This window comes from Lampris incognitus, chromosome 10 (assembly GCF_029633865.1).
Source record: "Lampris incognitus isolate fLamInc1 chromosome 10, fLamInc1.hap2, whole genome shotgun sequence".
Classification (NCBI taxonomy): domain Eukaryota; kingdom Metazoa; phylum Chordata; class Actinopteri; order Lampriformes; family Lampridae; genus Lampris; species Lampris incognitus.
Window position 1 is genome coordinate 3,469,889 of NC_079220.1, and position 25,243 is coordinate 3,495,131.

The 25,243-nt window shown below is 49.6% G+C and overlaps 1 protein-coding gene across 1 annotated transcript; it reads left to right on the forward strand.

Annotated features, from left to right (window-relative positions):
* Positions 1-404: 404 nt before the first annotated feature.
* raver1 (ribonucleoprotein, PTB-binding 1) lies at positions 405-25,243 on the forward strand. The gene is made up of 15 exons (XM_056288142.1): positions 405-746; positions 2,342-2,408; positions 8,909-9,378; positions 11,474-11,665; positions 15,422-15,542; positions 17,872-17,972; positions 18,979-19,050; positions 19,400-19,478; positions 19,672-19,874; positions 20,911-20,992; positions 21,099-21,241; positions 21,445-21,516; positions 22,368-22,502; positions 24,566-24,625; positions 24,755-25,243. Exons 1-15 carry the CDS (start codon positions 405-407, stop codon positions 24,899-24,901), a joined length of 2,286 nt encoding a protein of 761 aa, XP_056144117.1. The 3' UTR covers positions 24,902-25,243.

Genomic DNA, 25,243 nt, shown 5'->3' on the forward strand with positions numbered 1-25,243 from the left:
TGTTAAAGTCTTCCAGTATACCAACACGTGGGCAATGCCAGTGTGCTCTGTAACAGCAGAGTAGGCTCAGCACAGTACACACAAACGTGCCCAAAGACCACGACAACAAAACAAGGACACACAAATAGTAAACGACAGAGAAAATAAACCACAAAAAAAATAGAATAGAATAAAAGAGGGCCACGCAAGTGCTACAACGTTACCATATGTTAAGCCACACGTTTTCAAAATTGAAAAAAAAAAGTAAAACGGAAAAGCCAAGCCCCTCCTCCAGCCGTGACGTCGGGCGTCATGGCGACTGCGTCCCGCTCTCGTCCAATCGGAGGCGGCGACGCGCCCACGTGTGTATTGTTTAAACCGCTCCGAGTCGAACGTGTTTTCAGAGCAACTTGCCGAACGGAGCGATGGCGGCCGCCGTGTCCGTTAGCGCCGCTGCGGCAGACGAGAGCTCGGAGCCCGGTCTCGGCTTCGCCCCCCGTCCGCTGAACGAAAACGACAGTTACGACCTCGCCGCCGACCGCCTTGCGCGCTGGACGTCCGGGGAGTACGGGCGCCCGGACGACGAGGAGTCGGCGGCGTCGGCGGTGGCGGCGGCGCCGGGGCAGGAGCGTCACCCCCGGGCCGACGAGGAGCTGACGCCGCTGAGCGCCGAGGAGATCGAGAGCCGGCTGGACAGGACCCGCCGGGAGTTCTACAACCGGCGGAAGATCATCATCAAGAACCTGCCGCACGACGTCAGCAACCAGGTGAAGGCGGCGGGACGCCGGGGGGGGAGGAGGAAGGGGGGGGGGCTTGATCAGATTTATCGCTCTTTCTGTTATCGATCCGCGACGTTCTCCCGTTCACCGGCGTGATTCACGTCCTATCGTGTCCCCCAACACGTCCCGGTACTTCCCACGTCCCCTTCGCTCTTCCCGTCGTCGTCTTTCGCGTGTGCGAAACGTGCTTTAATCGATAAAAGTTGGGACGATTGATATCATTGATTGACAGCGGCGGCGGCGGCGGGGCGGGGGGGGGTCGTCGGGGGCTAACGCTAGCTCAGCGGCTAAGTCAGCTGAAACACGCTCGCCATGCTAGCGCCAGGTAGCCTCCCAGCGCGCTAGCTGGCTCCCAGTCCAGCCCGGCTGCCGGGCTCGGTGCTCGGCTTTAATGGGGGAGGGAGGGGAGGAGGAGGGAGGGTTTCTTTTATAGAAGTGTTAAAAGTTGGTTTGACGGGTTTTGCGCCACTTGTTGGCGTCAGGCGACTGAGCCGCCGAAGCGGACGAGTTTCTAAACTCGCGGTGGGATGGAGAGCCCCACACAATGTCAGGTGATCGATAACGGTGCAGCTACGGCCTCTGGATGCGCCCAGCCCGGCCTTTCACTTACTCCTCGTTAGCAGGTCGTGGCTCATCTGCGCCATAATGATGTGACCCGTGGCGTAAGGGGTCAGGGGTCACTGGCTTCTGGAGCTCTGTTTCAACTGCACGACCCCACTTGACAGACTCCCCTGCACCCCTTAACGTGTGTGTGTGTGTGTGTGTGTGTGTGTGTGTACTCCTGCTGCTCGGCTTGTGCCGTGTAAATGGCACTTGTGCGCATATTCGCCTCCCTGGCAAGACCCAAATCTGCGCTATGTGCGAGTGCGGAATGTACACTTTGTTGCACTTGTTGCACTTGTTCTTTGAGCGGTGACAATAGAGTTGTATTGAATGTAGCCAGGATGTTCCACGCGTTGTCACATCCACGGTTTTTACTGTGGGTGGGGGGGGGCAGGGGGTCTATACCATCTGATATCCCGGGTCCAGTCCACTTGTTAGTAGTTCCTACCGGTCTACTAGTTCACATCGCCGGCTATTTAAGTAGCCTCAGATTTTTTTCACATGATGCCACACTTTTTTTTTTTTTTTTTGGAACGTGCCTGACTGGTGGGGAACGGTGGGCCTGCGTGCGTGCCATTGTTTGCACGGGGAGTACTGGGAGTTCGAGATGGGAACGGGAGTTGCCACAACAAAAGGTGGAAGGCGTGGGGACAAAACGTTTCAGAAAATGCTGGACAGCACCGCCAGTCGTTTGTGAGCGGGGCAAAGCATTGCAGAACAATTTCTCCAACAACAATGAGTCAGTTGTTTAACGCCCCCCGCAGGTGTCCTTGCTCTCCCCCGGCTTCCTAATAAACACCGGTTTAGCTCAAACCCCAAACCTTTAACCGGTCGAAATCGTTTCTGTTTTTGGGTCGGCCTGCCCCCCGGGGGGGGGGGGGGTCCGTTGCATTTGATGAGGATTCATGAATTCGGAGACCAGAGGGGTTTGTGATGGCACACTGTGATTACACCGCTCTCTTCTTTTTTTCTCTTTGCAGGAGGTGCACGAGCTGTTGGCCAGTTATGACTTGAAATACTGCTTTGTGGACAAGTACAAGGGCACAGGTTGGTACCACGGGACGAGAAATACTTCCCTCTGCCCCATTTGAAAATACCATTTGTTTTTACATGTCAGGGTATTTGAAAACAGCAGATCTACAGAGCTCCCACAGTTGTCTAAAATGTATTTTGTAAGCACCTCTGGCACCAGACATGTCAATGTTTTGTTTTTTCATTTTATTTTATTTTCCCACAAAAAGCTTCGGTAGATATGTTTAAACGTTATTTCCAACCAGCCTCGGCGTCTCGGTGAAATGCTCACCTGTCTGTTGTTGTGGGCACGTTCGTGTTAATTTAATGACGGAAAACTCTGATTGGCTTTGAGTACCATCAGTTCTCGTACCCCCCCCCTCCCCCCCAATCTGCCTGCATCTGTTTAAACACAACTTCACGAGGCATGACGCGCACACGGCGCACAACCGTTATGTACTGAATACTACCTAACCTTAACCCTCAACTTAAAGGTACAGTCCACAATTGCGACACACGCAGAGCAGCTGTCCACCCCACTTCCATCGTTGTTCTGGTCAGACATCACCAAAAGTTGCTTGGTTTATTACTTGTGAATGATAACACTAGCCAGTTTCCGCCCCCCCCCCTCCTTTTCTCCCCAATTGTCAATTACTCCACTCTTCCGAGCCGTCCCGGTCTCTGCTCCACCCCCTCTGCCGATCCGGGGAGGGCTGCAGACTACCACATGCCTCCTCCCATACATGTGGAGTCACCAGCCGCTTCTTTTCACCTGATAGTGAGGAGTTTCACTGGGGGGGTGTAGCGGGTGGGAGGATCACGCTATTCCCCCCCGAACAGGCACCCCGATCGACCAGAGGAGGCGCTAGTGCAGTGACCAGGACACATACCCACATCAGGCTTCCCACCCACAGACACGGCCAATTGTGTCTGTAGGGATGCCTGACCAAGTCGGAGGTAACATGGGGATTTGAACCGGCGATCCCTGTGTTGGTAGGTCACGGAATAGACCGCTACGCTACCCAGACGCCCTTGCGTTGCTTTTAATCCATTCTGAGACTTCCTGTCATTGCCTCTAGCTCTGATAGGATCGGGGTTCTGAGTGGTGCTCTTTGTCTCTATTCTCTAACAAATTCCCCAGTTTGACCCGATGGTTAAGAGTCGACAGGTTCCTCGACAGCGCTGGTGTTACCGCAGTACCCCCCATAGCTACAGATTATACCTTTTATTAACCACTTTAACTGTGGTTGCTGTGAAATTGGGAATCCTCGGTGGTATTGACGGCACCGGAGAAGTGAAAAGTCTCGCTCTGGTCTTGCCAACCAGCCCCTGGTACTCCGCTGTACCGGTACCCGGTTCTCTGCCTCCAACCCGCCCAGCTCCTTGATCAGGTGAGGGTGGGATTAAGATGTACGGCGGTTTGTAATGTTATTGGTCATGACGTCAAGATGTGACACAAGAATGAGACGAAATTGATTCTTACTGTTTTTTTTAGTTAGTTTTGTAGCTTAAAAGGACCCCAAAAAGGTTGAGAACCACTGGTATTTTTGGTATTTTTGATCTACCCTGAGGACCCCTCCACCTGATCTTGGGGGAGGGGGGTTGCAATTTGGTAGAAACAGTAGAAAATGCATTTTAAATTGCATTATAGCATTTATTCACTCTTTGGGGCAAAAATATTTAAAGATATTTTATTTTCACGGACCCCTTGCAATTACACCACGGACCACTAGGGGTCCGCGGACCCCCGGTTGAGAAACACTGGCTCAAACCATTGCGAAGTAACCACCACACTTCACGTTTATTGGCTTAATTTAAAGGCGCAATAGGCGGCCATTGATTTTGGGCAGAACTTGGAAATGTTTTCAAACCGAAGTCGACACCGCCCTTCCCGATCAGAAAGCACCAGGATGCCTCCAAAGCCACGCCCCCAAAACTTACGCACGCGCCGGACACACCAGCTGACACACCGTGTCACGATGCGGGGCGACGAGTCAATATATCACGATACTGTAAGAATATATGGTGACATATTGTGATACTGTAAGAAAGGTGGTATATGGCGGTTTCATCGGCCTTTGTGCTTATGCTACTTCCTGTCTCAGTTTACCTGGTTGGGTTGGAGTGGAAGAGTCAAATGGCTGAAGATAGATTACAACACTGCCATCTAGCGGCCGTGGGGTTGCACACGACACAAAATGTTTGTGACGAACCTTTGCATGTAAACAATTAAAATCGATACAGTGGTTTTGAGAATCGATGGAGTGTCACAAAAGATAATATCGCCATACTCGAGCGTATCGATATTTTCTTACAGCCCTGCCATTCACTAGAGTTGGTATGGTCACGTGTACTACTCACAGAGGAATGGGGAATGGTTGCATCGCAGCATTGGAAGATGGTGACAGATGTACTTTTAGGACCCAGACACACTAAACCGACTAGCGGCGACGAAGGCCGACTGTTGTGTCGCCTCACGTCGCCTGCCGTCTGGGCCAAAACGTAGCACTTGAACACACCGCCGACTACAGCCGGCGGCCAACTAGCATGTACGCTCTGCACTGATCCGCTGAGCTGAACAGCCAATCAGAGTGATCTCTCTCACCGACGGGCTCCGCCCATTCAACATGCTGAATCAACCAAAAAGCTGCCAGTAGGGGTCCGATTGGTGCGTCAGGGCACTTAGGCCCCCCTCGGTTTCAGGGGTGGTCGTTCCCTCATCACATAGATGGCTTAATGGTCACACCCGTATTTGCATAGGAAACTGGTGGTTGGTTTGGGTCGTTATTCCAGTGTACTGTCTATAAGGGTGGGGGTACCTGCAGTCACTGTATTGTTTATAAGGGTGGGGGGTACCTGCAGTCACTGTATTGTTTATAAGGGTGGGGGTACCTGCAGTCACTGTATTGTTTATAAGGGTGGGGGTACCTGCAGTCACTGTATTGTTTATAAGGGTGGGGGTACCTGCAGTCACTTTATTCTTTATAAGAGTTGGGGGGTACCTGCAGTCACTGTATTGTTTATAAGGGTGGGGGTACCTGCAGTCACTGTATTCTTTATAAGGGTGGGGGTACCTGCAGTCACTGTATTGTTTATAAGGGTTGGGGGGTACCTGCAGTCACTGTATTGTTTATAAGGGTGGGGGTACCTGCAGTCACTGTATTGTTTATAAGGGTGGGGGTACCTGCAGTCACTGTATTGTTTATAAGGGTGGGGGTACCTGCAGTCATGTGAGACTGAGGGGTCACTTAGATGATGATGAAACGTGTGCGTCAGTAACCGTTGTGTCCAGGTGAACTGATTCAGCTTTGGGTGATTGTCGTACCTGGGTTATTGAACAGGCATCAACACACTTCAGTGTTATTACTTAAGTAAAAGTATTGGACCTGTGTGGAACTGCAACAGCTAGTTGTGTAGCACAGTACTATTATTGTGCTACAGTGCTGTGGTTCATTCCCTACCATTTTGAAATCTCAAGTGTATGTATGTGTGTGTGTATATATATATATATATGTGTGTGTGTGTCAGCCTATTCCGTTGCCTACCAACACGGGGATCGCCGGTTCGAATCCCCGTGTTACCTCCAGCTCGGTTGGGCGTCCCTACAGACACAATTGGCCGTGTCTGCGGGTGGGAAGCTGGATGTGGGTATGTGTCCTGGTCGCTGCACTAGCGCCTCCTGTAGTCGGTTGGGGTGCCTGTTCGGGGGGGAGAGGGGGGGGGGAATAGCGTGATCCTCCCTCGCGCTACGTCCCCCTGGTGAAACTCCTCACTGTCAGGTGAAACAAAGCGGCTGGTGACTCCACATGTATGGGAGGAGGCATGTGGTAGTCTGCAGCCCTCCCCGGATCAGCAGAGGGGGTGGAGCAGAGACCAGGACGGTGTGTTTACCCCAGTATGGTTTAGTCTGGGTCAACCAAATCTGGGCATTTGCTTCTCTTGGCTTATATGGCTGGTCAGAAGTTTGCAGTAGCGTTCCTGCAGTTGGAAACCATCCCGGCCTCAGTAGGGACAAGTGGTCTTGGATTCCGTTCAGGTGAACCTGGCAGTAGTTTTTAGTCGGGGGTAAGTGTTAATGATAATGTCAGGCCTCCCGAGTTGGGCTTTACTATTTATGTGCATTAAAATATCACAGTTTGCCTTGGTGTGTTGAAAACGGTCAGATGGTGTTAAAGGCAGAAGTCGGACCGAAATGGATGGTTTCAGTTGTGATTTCCAACATATTTACATATTTGGAACCGTCCAAAATGAACATGGACAGAATTGGAGGGAAATGAGGTTCTCTGCCTCGTGTGTCCGCTCGTTAGGGCTGATAACCTGTCTGCTACGGATCAGATTTGTGACCACACGGTTTATTTTAGGGGAACGTAAAGAAATAAAAAAGGAAAAAAACACCAGTATGACATCAGATTATATGATGAAATTAGCTTTATTTTTAAAGAGCCACAGCTCCCATTTGAATTATGAGATTCTGCTACCATGAGTGTTTTCCTTCCCCCTGGGGACACTAGCATACATACTCCACCCACCCATCCATCCATTATCCCAACTGCTTATCCTGCTCTCAGGGTCCCAGGGATGCTGGAGCCTATCCCAGCAGTCATTGGGTGGCAGGCAGGGAGACACCCTGGACAGGCCGCCAGGCCATCACAGGGCCCACACACATTCACATCTGGGGGGGCTATTTAGTACGGCCGCTTCACCTGACCTACATGTCTTTGGACTGTGGGAGGAAACCAGAGCCCCCTGAGGAAACCCACACAGACACGGGGAGAACATGCAAACTCCACACAGAGGACGGCCCGGGACGACCCCCAAGGTTGGACTACCCCGGGGCTCGAACCCAGGACCTTCTTGCTGTGAGGTGACGGCGCTAACCACTGCACCACTGTGCCACCAGCGTATGTACTGTGGTTTGAAAATGGGTGTCTTTGGACGGCACGGTGGCCCAGTGGTCAGCACTGTTGCCTCACAGCAAGAAGGTCCTGGGTTTGAACCCCAGGCTGTCCCAGGTCCTTTATGTGTGGAGTTTGCGTGTTCTCCCCATGCTTGTTCTTCTCCCTGTGCCTGCGTGGGTTTCCTCCCACCATCATAAAGACATGCATGTTAGGGTTAATACTTCCTTCTCTGCCCCTGAGCAAGGCAGTGGAAAGAAGAACTGGAGTTGGTCCCCAGGCGCTACAGCTGCCCACTGCTCCATTACAATAGGATGGGTTACGTGCAGAGAACACGTTCATTGTAAGAACTCAATTTGTTGGACATCCGAGTGGCGTGTGGTCTGTTCCGTTGCCTACGAACATGGGGATCGCCGGTTTGAATCCCCGTGTTACCTCCGGCTTGGTCGGGTATCCCTACACACAATTGGCTGTGTCTGCGGTCGGGAAGCCGGATGTGGGTATGTGTCCTGGTCCCTGCACTAGCGCCTCCTGTAGTCGGTTGGGGTGCCTGTTCAGGGGGGAGGGGGAACTGGGTGGAATAGCGTGATCCTCCCCACGCGCTGCGTCCCCCTGGTGAAACTCCTCACTGTCAGGTGAAAAGGAGTGGCTGGCGTCTCTACATGTATGGGAGGAGACATGTGGTAGTCTGTAGCCCTCCCCGGATCAGCAGAGGGGGTGGAGCAGAGACCGGGACGGTGTGTTTACCCCAGCATGGTTTAGTACAGGTCGGAAGAGTGGGGTAATTGGCCAAGTACAATTGGGAAGAGAAAAGGGGGGGGGGGTCCATACATTATCCAAGCCACTTATCAGAAGTTGGGTCGCGGGAATGCTGGCGCCTATCCCAGCAGTCGTTGGGTGGCAGGCGAGGAGACACCCTGGACAGGCAGCAGATCCATCACAGGGCTGACACAGTCACATCTAACAACAATCTAGTATGGCCGAGTGTAAGAATACAATGTTGAGGTGCTTCCAGGTGGAGTAGTGGTCTGTTCCGTTGCCTAGCAACGCGGCGATCGCCGGTTCAAGTCCCCGTGTTGCTTCCGGCTTGTTCGGGCGTCCCTACAGACACAATTGGCCGTGTCTGCAGGTGGGAAGCCGGATGTGGGTATGTGTCCTGGTCACTGCAGTGGTGCCTCCTCTGGTCGGTCGGGGCTCATGTTCGGGGGGGGGGGGACTGGGGGGAATAGTGTGATCCTCCCCACGCACTGCGTTCCCCTGGTGAAGCTCCTCACTGTCGGGTGAGGGGAGGCGGCTGGTGACTCCACGGTAGTCTGCAGACCTCCCCGGATCGGCGGAGGGGGGTGGAGCAGAGAAGATCGGGGTAATTGGCTTGGAAGACTGGGGTAATTGGCCGGGTACATATGGGGAGCAAAAGGGGAAAAAAATAAAAAAAGCACACAATGTTGAATAAAGTTTCTTTCATTCTTAATAACGTCGTTTCACCAGTTTGGCCTTTCAGCTGTGCTGCTGCAGCCGAGGGAGCGGGAGTCGCAGCACCTCTGCTCTCCTGCCGTAGGCTTGTCAGCTGCTCGTAGATGCACAAATGCGATCACCCTCCCACAACACATTTTTCTCACCGTGCACGCTCTTCCTCCCCAGCCTTCGTCACCCTGCTCAACGGGGAGCAGGCTCAGTGCGCCATCAAGGAGTTCCACCAGCACGTGCTGCGGGAGAGGGAGATCTCTGTGCAGCTGCAGCCCACCGACGCCCTGCTCTGCATCGCCAACCTGCCCCATGCCTTCACTCAGCAGCAGTTCGAGGAGCTGGTACGCCCCTTCGGGAACCTGGAACGCTGTTTCCTGGTGTACAGCGCCACCACCGGCCACTCCAAGGGCTACGGCTTCGTGGAGTACATGAAAAAGGACTCGGCGGCACGTGCCAAGTCGGAGCTCCTCGGGAAGCAGCTGGGGTCCCGCATGCTGTATGTTCACTGGACTGAGGTAGGCTCCCTCACCTACCTGCTGCTGCACTCCAGGTGCCTGTGTGTGGACCGCCTCCCGCCCAGCCTGCTGACCGCCCAGGACCTCCGCAATGCCCTGGCCGACATACATGCACCCATCTTCTGCCAGGTGAAATGGAACACACAGACACACACACACAGTAACACTTGTCCACCGCTAATGGTTTTCTAATATCTAGGGAGTCATATCCTCATGTATGATACAGTCCCTTTGACTTTCATTCGTTCAAAAGCAATAAAACAGCAGTAAGAAAAGTCTTCGAGGGGGTGTCCGGGTAGCCCAGCAATCTATTCCGTTGCCTACCAACACGGGGATCGCCATTTCGAATCCCCATGTGACCTCTGGCTTGGTCGGGGGTCCCTACGGACACAATTGGCAGGGTCAGCGGGATGTGGGTACGTGTCCTGATCACTGCACTAGCGCCTCCTCTGGTCGGCCGGGGTGCCTGTTCAGCGGGGAGGGGGAACTGGGGGGAATAGCGTGATCCTCCCCTGCGCTACGTCCTCCTGGTGAAACTCCTCACTGTCAGGTGAAAAGAAGCGGCTGGTGACTCCACATGTATCAGAGGAGGCATGTGGTAGTCTGCAGCCCTCCCCGGATCGGCAGAGGGGGTGGAGCAGCGACTGGGACGGCTCGGAAGAGTGGGGTAACTGGCCAGGTGCAGTCGGGGTTGAAAAGGGAGGGGGGCATATTCAAAAGCAACCAATGTTGACTGAAGTACCATACGATGTTGAATTTGAAAAATGTGGACAGAGTGTAGGACAATGTCAGTAGTACGAGGAGGATGGTAAGTTTCACGCGTGATACAGTTGACGGCAGATTTAAAAAAAAGTCATTCCTATTTCCTCTCACCAGGTCTCACCTTTGCCCTGCTTTCTTTTTAGTCCAGCGTAGTTTCTATAGCGCTGGGTGCAGCAGTTTTGTGTGGCGGTGAGCAGGTGCTGTCATTCAGCAGGTCCTTTCTGGAACGGGAGAGAGCGCCGGCCCAGCATTTCCCCCCTCTTTCCTGCCGCTTCCTGATTTGCGCATTTATTCAAGATTTGCGTCGGAGGCTGTGATGATTCAGCATAGGTTAAAATGCTGCGCCACGCTGGTTTGTACGGGTTGCGGGGCTGAAACCTGATGTTATGAAACACTAAAGGATCCGGTGAGATGAGTTATGATGTTCGTCAGAGGAACAGTTCGGCGAGCCAAATGAAAAGACACAAGTGGAGGACAAAAGGGGGGAAAATGTCCCAAATTCTAGGAATTTATCAGAATCAGTGTAACATGGACACTTGCTGCTAACTGCCAGGGTTGTGTACTGGCAAGAACTTAGCAATACAGTTTCGTGATCAGAATCGGAACACCTTCTTCATCCCCGAGGGAAAGTTGGGTTCTATACAGACACTTGCGCTCTAGTACAAAAAAAACTAACAAGAAAATAGAAACGAATAGAAACAAGAAAAACAGAAACGAATAGAAATAAAAGATAAAATAAGAACAATATATATAAACAAGCATGGTGCAGATAACCCCCTATCTCTACTGCACTACCGCAGCACAAAACCAGAGTCAGTATTTTGTGATGTATTATACTACCAACACTAATATAGTACAATATCTTGTCCATTTTAGACAAATGTCGTAAGGCCTCAATATGCATGAAGTCAGCTAGTGTGATGCTGCTGTTTTTGTGCCTCAGCCCTTTTGCAATACTGCACCTGCCACCTGGTGGTCGGAGATGGGAACTACAAAATGAAGTTGGAGATACTGACCCAACTGGCTGCCATCTTGAGAACTGAATACTGTTGTTGAACAGCAATATAATATTGTAAAAGATAGCGTGGTGGTACTCTGCTTTGTCCTGGGGAGGTTTTTGGTACTTTGAACTTGTTTGTCTTTTTCATAACGATCAGCCATATTGCTTTTGCTGTATCCAAAGTTATTCCCCAGATGATAGTGGTGTGCATTTTCACCTCACGAGACAGTGCAATATTAACATCTGAAATAGATATGTAAAACTAGTGACTAGAATCTGAGCTGTCAAGAGTTGAGTTGGAAATGAATAAAAAACTGACATGTGTAGTCTGGATACCCCAGAATCTGTGTCGAAAGCGGGCTGTGTACATGTTTGTGGTATTGGTTTACCACATTGAAATGTTGCGCACACGTAGTGAGGTTGACTTGTTTGTTTTTTAATTGTCTTTCTTTTGCTCCACAGCTGGCTCAGGGGCAGGATGGAAGTTTCCGCCGTTTTGTGGTGTTGGAGTATGCTACGGCGGAAATGGCGGAGGAGGTGCAGAGGTTGGCTGATGGCAGGATGCTTGGTGGGACTCAGATACGGGTGTCCTTCTGTGCCCCTGGTCCTCCTGGAAGAAGTATGCTGGCTGCTCTGATTGCCGCCCAAACCATGGTAAATAACTACGGCTGAGGATGCCACTTTCACCCCAGTGTTGATTCCCTTATAAAATGGCAACGTGTAATTTCAACTGTGCTGACCTTTATTGTTCAGAGACATGAATAATGACTGGAAAATCTAAACGGGCAAGGAAAGCAAATCCAGGGGTCCGGGTAGCGTAGCGGCCTATTTCGTTGCCTACCAACACGGTGATCTCCAGTTACCTCCGGCTTGGTCGGGCGTCCCTACAGACACAATTAGCCGTGTCTGCGGGTGGGAAGCCGGATGTGGGCATCTGTCCTGGTCACTGCACTAGCGCCTCCTCTGGTCGGTCAGGGCGCCTGTTTGAGGGGGAGGGGGAACTGGGGGGAATAGCGTGATCCTCCCGTGCGCTACGTCCCCCGAGTGAAACTCCTCACTGTCAGGTGAAAAGAAATGGCTGGCGACTCCACATGTATCGGAGGAGATGTGGTAGTCTGCAGCCCTCCCCGGATCAGCAGAGGGGGTGGAGCAGCGACCGGGATGGCTTGGTGAGCGGGGTGATTGGCCAGGTACAATTGGGGAGAAAGGGGGGGGTCGAGAAAAAAAAAAGAAACACTGACGAAACACAGTGTGCAGAGGTGGAAAGTGAAAGTAACAAATTACTTTTTAGTAACTAATTGCTTTACAGTACTTGAGTACCTATGTCCCTGTAATAATACTTTTTTGAGTATAAATAAAATCATAGTACTTGTAGTGGAAAGCCGGATGTGGGTATATGTCCTGGTCGCTGCACTAGTGCCTCCTCTGGTCGGTCGGGGTGCCTGTCCAGGTGGATGGGGAACTGGGAGGAATAGCGTGATCTTCCTCAGGTGAAAAGAAGTGGCTGGCGACTCCACATGTATCGAAGAAGGCATGTGGTAGTCTGCAGCCCTCCTCGGATCGGAAGATGGGGTGTAGCAGCAACCGGGGCGGCTCGGTGTGCAGCATAGCCCGAAAGGCCTGGTTCTCAATGACTGCGTTGGGGCACAAATCATTCGCAATAAAAGTTGCGATCGACTTTGTGATTCACTTCGCCCTTTTCGAGTTTGGTGGAAGCTTTGATATCACTTGTTCAATTGTTCTCTGGTTGGCAACAACTACAACCGGCTGTTTTTCCTCCACCTCCAGGTGGAAACGTGAAATATGGTTTCTCATGTTTGTTGTGTTCCCAAAATATTTTATTTTAGACACAACTTGCATAGTGTGGCTCTTGTCCAGGTCCCTTTTCCCTTCAACTTCATTGAAGCCAAAATGCTTCCATACCCTGGCTTTTAAGCCAGAGGGTGCTGGTCGGATTGTATCCAACTTCGGTTGCTCGCGCTCAGCCATCCTCACCAAAACTGAAGAAGTAGCCTAGCTTAGAACGTAAACGTGTGGTTATCCTAACTGGGCATTTGTCAAAGCCAGGAAGATGCCCAAACAGTGTACCAGCCAATCGAAGAGAGAAGGACAACAGCTGTCTAATCGTAAACCAGTGGTGATTCCGTGGTGGTGGGAGTGTCAGAAAAGCTGAGACGCGTATTTTCCAAACACTGCGTCTTAGTTGCTTTCAAACCCCAAAACACGCTGCACCAGAAGTTGGTCCACCCCAAGGATCTGGTCCCCTGGCACAAACAGAGCAATATAGTGCAGCTGTTAAGTGCCAGGAGGATTGGTGACTTGTACATTGGGGAAACTAAACAGATGCTGGCCAAGAGGACGGCACAACACAGGAGAGCTAACCCGTCAGACTAGGACTCCACAGTCTACACCCATCTACAGGCCAGTGGCCACTCTTTCAGAGATGAGGATGTGCACATCCTTGATACGGAGGAACGATGGTTTGAACAGGGAGTCATAGAGACCATCTATGTTAAGAGGCAATGACCATCCCTGAACCGAGAGGGGGGGGGGCTAAGAGTACATCTGTCACCATCTTACAATGCTGTGATTGCAACTATTCCCCAATGCTCTGTGAATATTACACATGGCCATCGAAACGCTAGTTTGTGACCACACCCATATTTGCATATGTACTGGTTGTTGGTTTAGGTCGTTAGGCAACTGTACTGTCTATAAGGGTGGGAATACCTGCAGTCAGTTTAGACTGAAGATGTCGCTTAGTTGAGTGATGAAACGTATCTGTCAATAAATGTTGTATCCAGATGCACTGTTTCAACCTTCTTTGATTGATCTTATGATAATGTTCTATTTTGTGCAATTGATCTAAAACTCATTTTAAAGCAAATATAGACAATTTTAGTAGCATTCAGGGAGCAGCAGGTCTGTATCTTTTTTTTTTCCACAGTTATTAAACTTTGAAAATCCAAAACGGTCAAAATGACCGCCTTGGCCATTCTAGTGTTGAAGAGGTTACACCATCTGCACTTTTGGCCATCATAACCAAATCCAAGCCCACTAGCTGTTCCCGTGACCCCATACCCACTCCCCTCTTGAAAGCCAACTCACCAACCCTGGTTCAGTTCCTCACCAAACTCATCAACAAATCACTTCGGAGTGGAGAGATTCCCATCCATCTTAAAACAGCGGCTGTCACCCCACTCTTAAAGAAACCAAATCTGGATCAAGAACTCCTGTCCAACTAGAGCCCAATCTCCAACCTCCCTTTCCTCGCCAAAGTTCTAGATAAAGTCGTGGCCTCACAGCTCCAGTTACGTCTTTCAGAAAATCAACTTTATGAAGCCCTCCAATCCGGTTTCCGGCCTGCACGGAAATGGGCCTGATAAAGGTTGCCAATGATCTGTTGACGACAGTAGACTCCAGGTCACCCAGCATCCTGGTCATACTCGATCAGAGCATGGCATTCGACACCGTGGACCACAACATCCTTCTCCACCGCCTGAAGACCTACATCATGGTCACTTGACACAGCGTTGAAGTGTTCACCTCAAACCTCACCAACCGGAGATCTCACATGTCACTGGGGGTTTCTATGTCTGATGACACTGCAGTGATATGCGGTGTTCCACAGGGGTCGGTGCTTGGGCCCATCCTGTTTTTAATCTACTTACTCCCACTTGGACGTATTATCAGACAACACAGTATCAACTTCCAATGCTGTGCTGATGACACCCAGGTCTACATTAAAATGCACCCCGATTCCACCAGTATAATCTCCACCCTCAACTCCTGCCTGGAGGATATCTGCTCCTGGATGAATAACAACTTCCTCAAGCTCAACAGCAGCAAGACCGAGGCAATCCTGATAGGGACCACCAAGCCCATATCAAACATATCTGCAAAATATCCTATTTTCACCTTAAAAATATAGCCACTGAAGCCCTCACTTTCAAAAAATGACATGAAAAAACCGGCCCAAGCACGAATCTTATCCTGAATTGATCATGGCAATGCCCTTCTCTCCGATACTCCAGTCAGTTCTATCAACCGTCTACAACTCATTCAGAACAGTACTGCCAGAGTCTTCACCAACTCAAAAGAGTGAGCCCACATACCCCCCCCCCCCCATACTCGCCTGACTCCACTGGCTCCCAGTCCACTACAGGATCTATTTCAAAGTGTGTTTTGTGCATCTATTTTTTTTTTAACCTTGTAACAATAGTATGTGCTTAAATTCTTGTCATTGACATAAACGGTATGGATGGCGTGGAGGCGGTCACTGGTGATTTTGTCGTATGCCACCCAGAAAACTGCCCTCTGTGGCTGTGATCACACCGTTTCCTGGAGTGCTGGTGCTATTTTGTCTTCAGCATTGTGATGGATTGCCTGTGTGTTCTCCTTTTCCGTCAGGCTGTGAACAGAGGGAAGGGTCTTCTCCCCGAACCCACGGCCCTGCAGATCCTCACAGGCCTCAGTAACCCAGCCACCCTCAAGATGCTGCTCAACCCTCTCACGCACGGACGCAAACAAGGTGAGATTTCCCCCTCCGCCCCTGGACCAAAGCCTCCGTCGCACGGCTGCGCGTGGGTCACGCTGACGCAGATGTGCACAGATGTGTTCAACCACATACTTGCACAATACACTTGGGTGTTTTTCTTAGAGGGCTGCCTCTCATGTTCTTAACCAATCAGGAAATGTTAAAGAAATGGAAAAACGAAAGAATTCCCTAATTTTGTTTGTTTTTCCCGTTTTCATTTTCTCTTTTTACCTATTTTTACACCGAGTAATAAAGTGCGTATTGAACTACAGTAAATGAAGACAAAAGCAAAATTGGTGTTTTAGCTTTGGTTGGGTTTTTTTTGGGGGGCATAATGACTTCTTTGATGTTGGTCGCTTTGACATTTTTCTTCTGCCCCATACAACAAATCCATTTGGGCTGGTGTGTTCGCTGCGATGTGCACAAAGACAGAATCGTGACAGTGTCTGAAAAAAGAAGGGCGACGGCTGGTCCAAGAACAGATTACTGTAAATTCCCGATCGTTCTCTCCACTAAAGAATTTTAATTTGAATGCCTTTATTGTCATCGTACTTTTCAATACAACGAAACTGGGAGTGCAACTCCGCTGTGGTGCAACAATAAAATAAATAAAAAGCACACATTAAATAGACAAGAATGATTTAAAAAAAGCAACGGGATAAACCGGCAATGGAATAAATTACACAATAGCAAGACAAGATTAATAAAGGAGCAGCAATGGGATAAAGTGCAGGTATTAAAGTGCGAGCGGTGGCTGTGAGAGGGTTAACTATGTTTGTTTAGTGCGATTATTGCGTTTGGGAAAAAGCTATTGGCGAATCTGGTGGTTTTGGATCTGACGGGCCTGAAGCGCCTGCCAGAGGGTAATAGTTCAAACAGGTGGTTGCCGGGGTGTGAATTGTCCTCGATGATGCTTTTGGCTCTTGAGAGGGTCCGGCTGTGGGCGATGTCTGAAAGGGGAGGGGGCCACCGATGATTTTTTTTTTCTGCTGTCCTGGTGATTCTCTGGAGAGCCTTTTTGTCTGCAGCGGAGCAACCAGCAAACCACACCGGCATGCGGTATGTGAGGATGATCTCGATAGTGGATCTGTAGAAGGACACCAGCAGTCCACGTCCTTAGTGTTTTTTACATCTGTAATCATTTTTATGTCTATGTTCCATGAGTCCATCCATTTTCTGCACCGCAGACATCACAGGGCTCGAAAAATGGTGGTGGGGGGGGGGGGGGGCGCGACCCTGTGTGACGGCCTGGCGGCCTGTCCAGGGTGTCTCCCTGCCTGCCACCCGATGACTGCTGGGATAGGCTACAGCATCCCCGTGACCAGAGCCGGCTCAAGGCTTTATGGGGCCCTAAGCAGAATTTGATTTGCCCCCCGCCTCACTACCCCCCCACGCTAAACCCACCTCCCACCACTGACAATATTATGTCCAATTTGCGTGTTGTTTAAACATCCTAAAACAGCACTGACATCTTAAATCATCATAGCTCTATCAATGGTAGCAACAGACATTTCTATCTTAAATGGCTAACTGTCGCTACTGGTATATTTTGTTAGCTAAATGTTAGATTAAAGCTCTAGCTAGCTAACTATGCTAGCTGACGTTAGCTCACCATACCTTGGCTCGTTTGAGGCATCTATTTAACTAACGTTATTGTTAGTGAATGTTCATGATAACATGCCCTAATTGGTCGTGAAAACATACCTTTATCCTGCTGTTTCTTTGGCCTCCTCTGCTTCCCTCCTCTTTCGCTTCTCTGCGCCAGACGGATAAACCCTTTTAGGTGACATACTGTCGCAATGTACTTGCTTACAGTTATAATGCGCATGAACCTGACCCCAGCTCTGACATAGGCAGCGGAAATGATTAAACCAGTAGCATTCATTTGTCAGTCTGTTAACAACATGATATCAAAATATTTTGTTTTTGGTGATTACTACTGATATGATATATCACACACAAAAATACATATATTTATTAACCTGTCGTGTTAGACATTTCAAGCACTCTTGGGGGGGGGGGGGCATAAGCAGCCGCTTAGTTTGCTCTGCCCGTGACCTTGAGACAGGATAAGCTGTGTGGGTAATGGGTGGATATCCTATATAAAGTCGTGGAAAATGTCATTGAAAAGTCCTGGAGAATGGTTTCCGAAAAAGAGCGGGAACGGCGGTCTGCATCTCTGAGCCACGAACATGCAGAGCGCCATCCTGTGCCTCAAAGCGCAGACGTGGGTTGCTGTATTGTAGCAGAGACTGGTGTGGTCGTGTTGTGGAGGATTTGGGCGACGCTGCAGTTTCTGACTGGTTGTGTTCTCCATGTCCAGGTCTCCTCGGGGCAGCACCTGCCATGCCACTGCTCGCCAACCCGGCCCTCTCTGCCGCCCTGCTGCAGCTGCTGCTGCAGAACCAGGCCCAGGCCCAACAGGTACCTCTCTCATACTCTCTCTCTCTCTCTCATACTCTCTCTCTCTCTTTCTGTCGTGTGTGTGTGTTTATCCACTCACTCCTTCCTTCCTCCTACTATATGCTCTCTCTCTCTCTCTCTCTCTCTCTCTCTCTCTCGCATGTGTTTATCCACTCATTCCTTCCTTTCTCCTACTATATGCTCTCTCTCTCTCTCGCATGTGTTTATCCATTCATTCCTTCCTTTCTCCTACTATATGCTCTCTCTCTCTCTCTCTCTCTCTCTCTCTCTCTCTCTCTCTCTCGCATGTGTTTATCCACTCATTCCTTCCTTTCTCCTACTATATGCTCTCTCTCTCTCTCTCTCTCTCTCGCATGTGTTTATCCACTCATTCCTTCCTTTCTCCTACTATATGCTCTCTCTCTCTCTCGCATGTGTTTATCCATTCATTCCTTCCTTTCTCCTACTATATGCTCTCTCTCTCTCTCTCTCTCTCTCTCTCTCTCTCTCGCATGTGTTTATCCACTCATTCCTTCCTTTCTCCTACTATATGCTCTCTCTCTCTCTCTCTCTCTCTCTCTCTCTCTCGCGTGTGTTTATCCACTCATTCCTTCCTTTCTCCTACTATATGCTCTCTCTCTCTCTCTCTCTCTCTTGCATGTGTTTATCCACTCATTCCTTCCTTTCTCCTACTATATGCTCTCTCTCTCTCTCTCTCTCTCTCTCTCTTGCATGTGTTTATCCACTCATTCCTTCCTTTCTCCTACTATATGCTCTCTCTCTCTCTCTCTCTCGCATGTGTTTATCCATTCATTCCTTCCTTTCTCCTACTATATGCTCTCTCTCTCTCTCTCTCTCTCTCTCGCATGTGTTTATCCACTCATTCCTTCCTTTCTCCTACTATATGCTCTCTCTCTCTCTCTCTCTCTCTCTCTCTCTCTCTCTTGCATGTGTTTATCCACTCATTCCTTCCTTTCTCCTACTATATGCTCTCTCTCTCTCTCTCTCTCTGCCATGTCCCCATCAGCAAGCCTTTCTGGGAAACCATCTACTGTGGGCTCAGGTGCTACACAATAAAGAGAACCGCCTCGTGCCTTGTGTGAGTGATAATGCTGTGTGTGTGTGTAGATTTGTAGAGTGTGCAGTGATGGCAGCCTTAGTTTTGTGTGTGTGTGTGTGATGGATTGGTTAAGTGCTCCCGCTGGAGAGGTTTTCTTGCAGTTTTTCCGTCTGTGGTTTGGGGGTTGTGAGCAGTGGTGTGGGTGTGCTCCTCTCACTGTGCTTGGAAAGTGTAAATAGCTGCGCCGAACGCTACATCACGTACGTGGCGGTGAGTAAGCCTCGCCGCTGGTGAAGTGTGCCCGTGCAGCGCTCTGACCCTGCCCTGACACCGACCCCCGATCACCCGTCTCTCTCTCTCTCTCTTGCTCTCCCCCTCTGGCCAGCAGGCAGGACTCATCGGGGACAATCCTTTGGCTTTGCCGCTCCAACAGGGCGTCCATCTGCTCAGCGGAGACTTACCCCAAGGTTTGGCATCCACCCACTCCAGACGCAGTGGATTATTTTTAAAAAAAAAAAAGTTTTTCATTTGATGCCGAACATCTGTCACTCTGTTTGCCTGTTGCTCACACTCCCTCCCTCTCTGGTCTTGGTGTTTTACTTGCATCTTCATCCTGACATTGTGAGCTCATGGCAGCGTCTTCCTCCTTTTGTCCATTAGGTGGCGTGGTTCCGGGTCTTGGCCTGCAGTCAGATCCCTTCGCCCCCCTCAAGTCCATGTCTGTGGGCCGAGCCATGGGGCGGGAGCAGGAGTCCCCCACCACCGGCTGCACCTTCCCCCAGACTCCCCCTCCCAACCTGCAGGGCATCTCTCTGCCTCTGATGGGGGGCATGATGGGGGCAGAGGGGCTCACATCACAAGGGGTGAGGTGGCAAAAAAATAGCCTTTTGTGTCATCTGCCACTAACGCTGACTTGCCTGTCTTTGTTTTAGAGGGGAATTTTGCTGTCGTTATTGTGCACGCAAAAGAATTTCAAATATGGCCAGTGTTGGCCAAGAAATGTTTCTGCTTGGTAAAGTTCTGACCAGACTCGGCTGCTCCTACAATACCCAGAATTCATTGTGAACGCCACTTGTCCTGTCACTTCATTTCACTTAAATCCTCTTCAGTTTACTCCAGCTCCTGCCAAGTAAAGTTGTATACTCTGCCAAAATATCATCAAATATATGCTTACCCGGGGCGTCCAGGTAGCGTGGCGGTCTATTCCGTTGCCTACCAACACGGGGATCACCAGTTTGAATCCCCCGTGTTGCCTCCGGCTCGGTCGGACGACCCTACGGACACAACTGGCCGTGTTTGCGGGTGGGAAGGCAGGTGTGGGTATGTGTCCTGGTCGCTGCACTAGCGCCTCCTCTGGTCGGTCGGGGCACCTGTTTGGGAGGGAGGGGGAACTGGGGGGAATAGCGTGATCCTCCCACGCACTACGTCCCCCTGGTGAAACTCCTCACTGTCAGGTGAAAAGAAGCGGTTGGCAACTCCACATGTATGGGAGGAGGCATGTGGTAGTCTGCAGCCCTCACTCGGCTCAGCAGAGGGGGTGGAGCAGCGGCCACGACGGCTCGGAAATAGGCGAGGCTCAGCGTTTTGGGTTTTTATTTTTCAAAGCCATCCAGCATGCTGAATTTCATCACAAGAGGACACTGTTACATAACCTCACACGAACAGGAACAACTTTTGGATCCATGGAAACAAAATCCGGGTAGTTTAAAAATCTGGATATTTTTCGGTGAAAATCGGTAAAAAACGCTAAGCCTTGGAAATAGGGTAGCTGGGCGAGTACAATTGGGGAGAAAATCTCCCCCCACCCCCCAAAAAAAACAACTTTCCCATAGCGACTTGTAAGTTCCACATACATTAATAATGACGTGGAAATAAAAGTGTTTCCTGCGTCTCCCCCAGGTGTCTATACTGGGAGACCCTCCCAAAGAGGTGAATCTCCCACAGAGTGCCTTCCTCAACGTCCACAGCGTATTCCCCTCAGGTGAGATGCCTTTTCACGCTCCATTTGTCTTTGGGCTCTCCTCCGCTGGCTAATCTCTCATCTGCTCCGAGGCTCCGGGTTTATTTCCGTGTCCTCCCTCGCACAGGAGGAACCTGCAGACCCCACCCGTACAGGAAGAGGCCAACGCTAAGCAACATGTCCAACCAGCGCGCAAACCAGGGCCTGCACTCCAGCTACAGCCTGCGCTACCAGGAGTCTTACAGCCCGGAGTACCCTCCCCTGCACCAGGTAGACCCTGAGTCCTGCTCTGCTTCAGAGCTAGTGAGCTTGTGACTGGTTAAACATTAATAAGCCCCGATGTTCTGCAGGTTAGTGTGACCTTAAACTGATCCTGGGTACGAATGCTGCCCGTGTCCAACGCTGCTTGTTGTTTATGGACTTCATGGTGTGTGTGTGTGTGTGTGTGTGTGTGTGTGTGTGTGTGTTTTCAGGATCCACTGGCCCATCTATATGAACAGCAGGAGAGCCTGGACGCTGGAGACCTGCCAGGATTTGGACCACAGGTAAGATCAAAGTTCAACTGGGCTCAGTATGATTTTGTGTGTGAATCTCCAATAGGCCCGGGTTTGTTCCCGGGCCTATTGGAGATTCTGTTCAGAGGCTTTGCAGTTTCAGATCCAATCTTTTATTCTGATATTCTGTGATACCTGGATTAGTTGAGTTAAAATTGTGTTTGAGCAATACTGTGCAATAATGGTGTCCGGGTAGCGTGGCGGTCTATTCCATTGCCTACCAACACGGGGATCACCGGTTCAAATCCCCGTATTACCTCCGGCTTAGTCGGGCGTCCCTACAGACACAATTGGCCGTATCTGCGGGTGGGAAGCCAGATGTGGGTATGTGTCCTGGTCGCTGCACTAGTGCCTCCTCTGGTCAGTAGGCGTGCCTGTCTGGGGGGGACGGGGGGAATAGCATGATCCTCCCATGTGCTATGTCCCCCTGGTGAAACTCCTCACTGTCAGGTGGAAAGAAGCAGTTTGCGTCTCCACATGTATGGAAGGAGGCATACGGTAGTCTGCAGCCCTCCCCGGATCAGCAGAGGGGGTGGAGCAGTGACCGGGACGGCTCGGAAGAGTGAGGTAATTGGCCGGATACAATTTGAGAGAACAAAGGGGGGAAAATCCAAAATAAAAATGTTATTCACCTTTTTTTGTATCTTTAAGGGCCATTAAGAGGAGACACTCTTCTGACAAACTGGCCTACAAGTTCTGTAGTCCAGACCACGCAGATTTAAAGTTGAAATATTCAACATAAGCTAAAATCTCATCAGAACTAAACCCCCCCCCATTGGTTGTTTGACGGGTGTTGCCTGGTTGGGAGTGTTAATGTGTGTAAACGGTGTGTTTCTGTGCAGCTGTGTCATCAGCCTGACTACAGCGAGCAGTCCTCCCACTACAGCTTCCCTGCCAGCCCCCCGCTCACCTCCTACTTCAGCTCTGCGTCAGGGGTCTCCTGCGGTGGCAACCTCCCCTCCAGCCAGCTCAACAAGGTGAGGCTGGAGCAGCTTCCGCTTCTTAACTCTCTGTTCCTTTTTACAAGCCATCGTTTTTTCTAAAAGTCGTAGTTTATTGGTACAAACGCTAGACAGGACTTGACCCTTAACTCTGACCTTGCATTCACAATCGTTAGCTCGTTTCTCCGGTCATATTCACAATCGTTAGCTCGTTTCTCCATCATATTCATAATCGTTAGCTCGTTTCTCCCATCATATTCATAATCGTTAGCTCGTTTCTCCCATCATATTCACAATCGTTAGCTCGTTTCCCCGGTCATATTCACAACCGTTAGCTCGTTTCTCCGGTCATATTCACAACCATTAGCTCGTTTCCCCGGTCATATTCACAATCGTTAGCTCGTTTCTCCGGTCATATTCACAATCGTTAGCTCGTTTCTCCGGTCATATTCACAACCATTAGCTCGTTTCCCCGGTCATATTCACAACCGTTAGCTCATTTCTCCGGTCATATTCACAATCGTTAGCTCGTTACTCAGGTCATATTCACAATCGTTAGCTCGTTTCTCCGGTCATATTCACAATCGTTAGCTCGTTTCTCCGGTCATATTCACAATCGTTAGCTCGTTTCTCCCATCATATTCATAATCGTTAGCTCTTTTCCCCGGTCATATTCACAATCATTAGCTCGTTTCTCCGGTCATATTCATAATCGTTAGCTCGTTTCTCCCATCATATTCATAATCGTTAGCTCGTTTCTCCCATCACATTCATAATTGTTAGCTCGTTTCTCCCATCATATTTATAATCGTTAGCTCGTTTCTCCAGTCATATTCATAATCGTTAGCTCGTTTCTCCCATCATATTCATAATCGTTAGCTCGTTTCTCCCGGTCATATTCATAATCGTTAGCTCGTTTCTCCCGGTCATATTCATAATCGTTAGCTCGTTTCTCCCGGTCATATTCATAATCGTTAGCTCGTTTCCCCGGTCATATTCACAATCGTTAGCTCGTTTCTCCGGTCATATTCACACAATCGTTAGCTCGTTTCTCCGGTCATATTCATAATCGTTAGCTCGTTTCTCCGGTCATATTCATAATCGTTAGCTCGTTTCTCCGGTCATATTCATTATCGTTAGCTCGTTTCTCCGGTCATATTCACTATCGTTAGCTCGTTTCTCCGGTCATATTCACAATCGTTAGCTCGTTTCTCCGGTCATATTCACAATCGTTAGCTCGTTTCTCCGGTCATATTCACAAGCGTTAGCTCGTTTCTCCGGTCATATTCACAAGCGTTAGCTCGTTTCTCCCGTCATATTCACAAGCGTTAGCTCGTTTCCCCGGTCATATTCATAATCGTTAGCTCGTTTCTCCGGTCATATTCATTATCGTTAGCTCGTTTCTCCGGTCATATTCACAAGCGTTAGCTCGTTTCTCCGGTCATATTCATAATCATTGGCTCGTTTCTCCGGTCATATTGGGCACCTAATTGACAAGTAATGAAAAAAAATCAGTTTTGTAATGAGCTTAACTTGTAAAACAGCCAAGTTTTTGTGATTGCATCTCTAAGTCCAAGCGGGTGGGCAAGTGTCATTCCAACCAATAATATCACATGTTTTGCACTGTCCAATCAAATCACATCCTTCCCTATGTTTTGTCCTGCCCTAATATCCTGGGATATTATTAATATTAGTAAATCAAATTTATTAATAAATAAATATGTTATAAATAATTAGTAAATTAAATTAATAGATCAATAAATAATTAATAGATTAGTAAATCAGTCAAGTTGCATTTTTATAGCGCTAGAAAAGCGCTATATAAATGTTACTTGATTGCTTGATATTTATTTATTATATTTATCATTTATTGATGAATTGATAAATTATTACTATATTAATATTTCCAAGTTATTTCCAATAACTTGGAAGTATTTATGACCTCGTAATGGAGGTGAGATATGTTTTGAACTTTAATACCAAAATTATCACTTGGTGCAGCTTTGAAAAGTGGAGCTGGGGTATTTTGGGGTAAATGCTGGTGGGTTGTGGATGATGGCGTGGTTTGTGTGTTACCGGAGCTGGTTGTCTGTCCTCAGGCTGTAGGAATGCCTCCAGTGAGCCACACAAGCTTCCAGTCCGGCCTCGGAGACATGAAGGTCATTTCTCCTTTTCCCTTTACTTTGTGTAGTTTATCCTCTCCTTTTGTGTAGTTTATCCTCTCCTTTGTGTAGTATTTCTACTTCAGGCTGCTTGTTAACCTGCCTGTCCTCCACTGTGCTTTCTAGACTCCCATCGGCGGCCACAAGCGCGTCTTCTCTCGGCTGATCCCGTCTCCAGAGCCGAGTCCGGAGGGAGGCTACGTGGGCCAGCACTCCCAGGGCCTGGGCGGTCACTACGCAGACTCCTACCTGAAACGCAAGCGCATATTTTAGCCACAACCAGATGCCTCTTTGCTGTACGAGTAGCCATTCAGCAGCCTGGACACGATGGGCAGTCCCTGCTCAGCCTCTCAGTTCGGTGGTCCATTGATCCGCTCCTGTGTGCTCCTGCTAGCGACCCCTGGAGGGTGCAGGGGAGCGCAGCGTGTTGCTATCCGGACAGTTGCGTGCCAGTCTATGGGAATTCCTAACACCCCCCCCCCCACCACCACCACCACCTCCAGCTTCCCATTCCCTGTATATATGATTTCAGTGTGTGTTAGTAATTTAAGTTTTTACATTTTTTAATTAGATTTTTAATTCCACAAGGCCGTTGTGTTTAATACTTGGAGTATC

What these genes read in the sequence shown, in the direction of transcription:
- raver1 (XM_056288142.1), top strand. Translation starts at nt 405, where the DNA reads ATGGCGGCCGCCGTGTCCGTTAGCGCCGCTGCGGCAGACGAGAGCTCG. An exon ending in CAGCGGAGACTTACCCCAAG is followed by an intron (nt 19,479 to 19,671) that starts GTTTGGCATCCA and finishes TTTGTCCATTAG; the next exon opens with GTGGCGTGGTTCCGGGTCTT. An exon ending in AGTACCCTCCCCTGCACCAG is followed by an intron (nt 21,242 to 21,444) that starts GTAGACCCTGAG and finishes GTGTGTTTTCAG; the next exon opens with GATCCACTGGCCCATCTATA.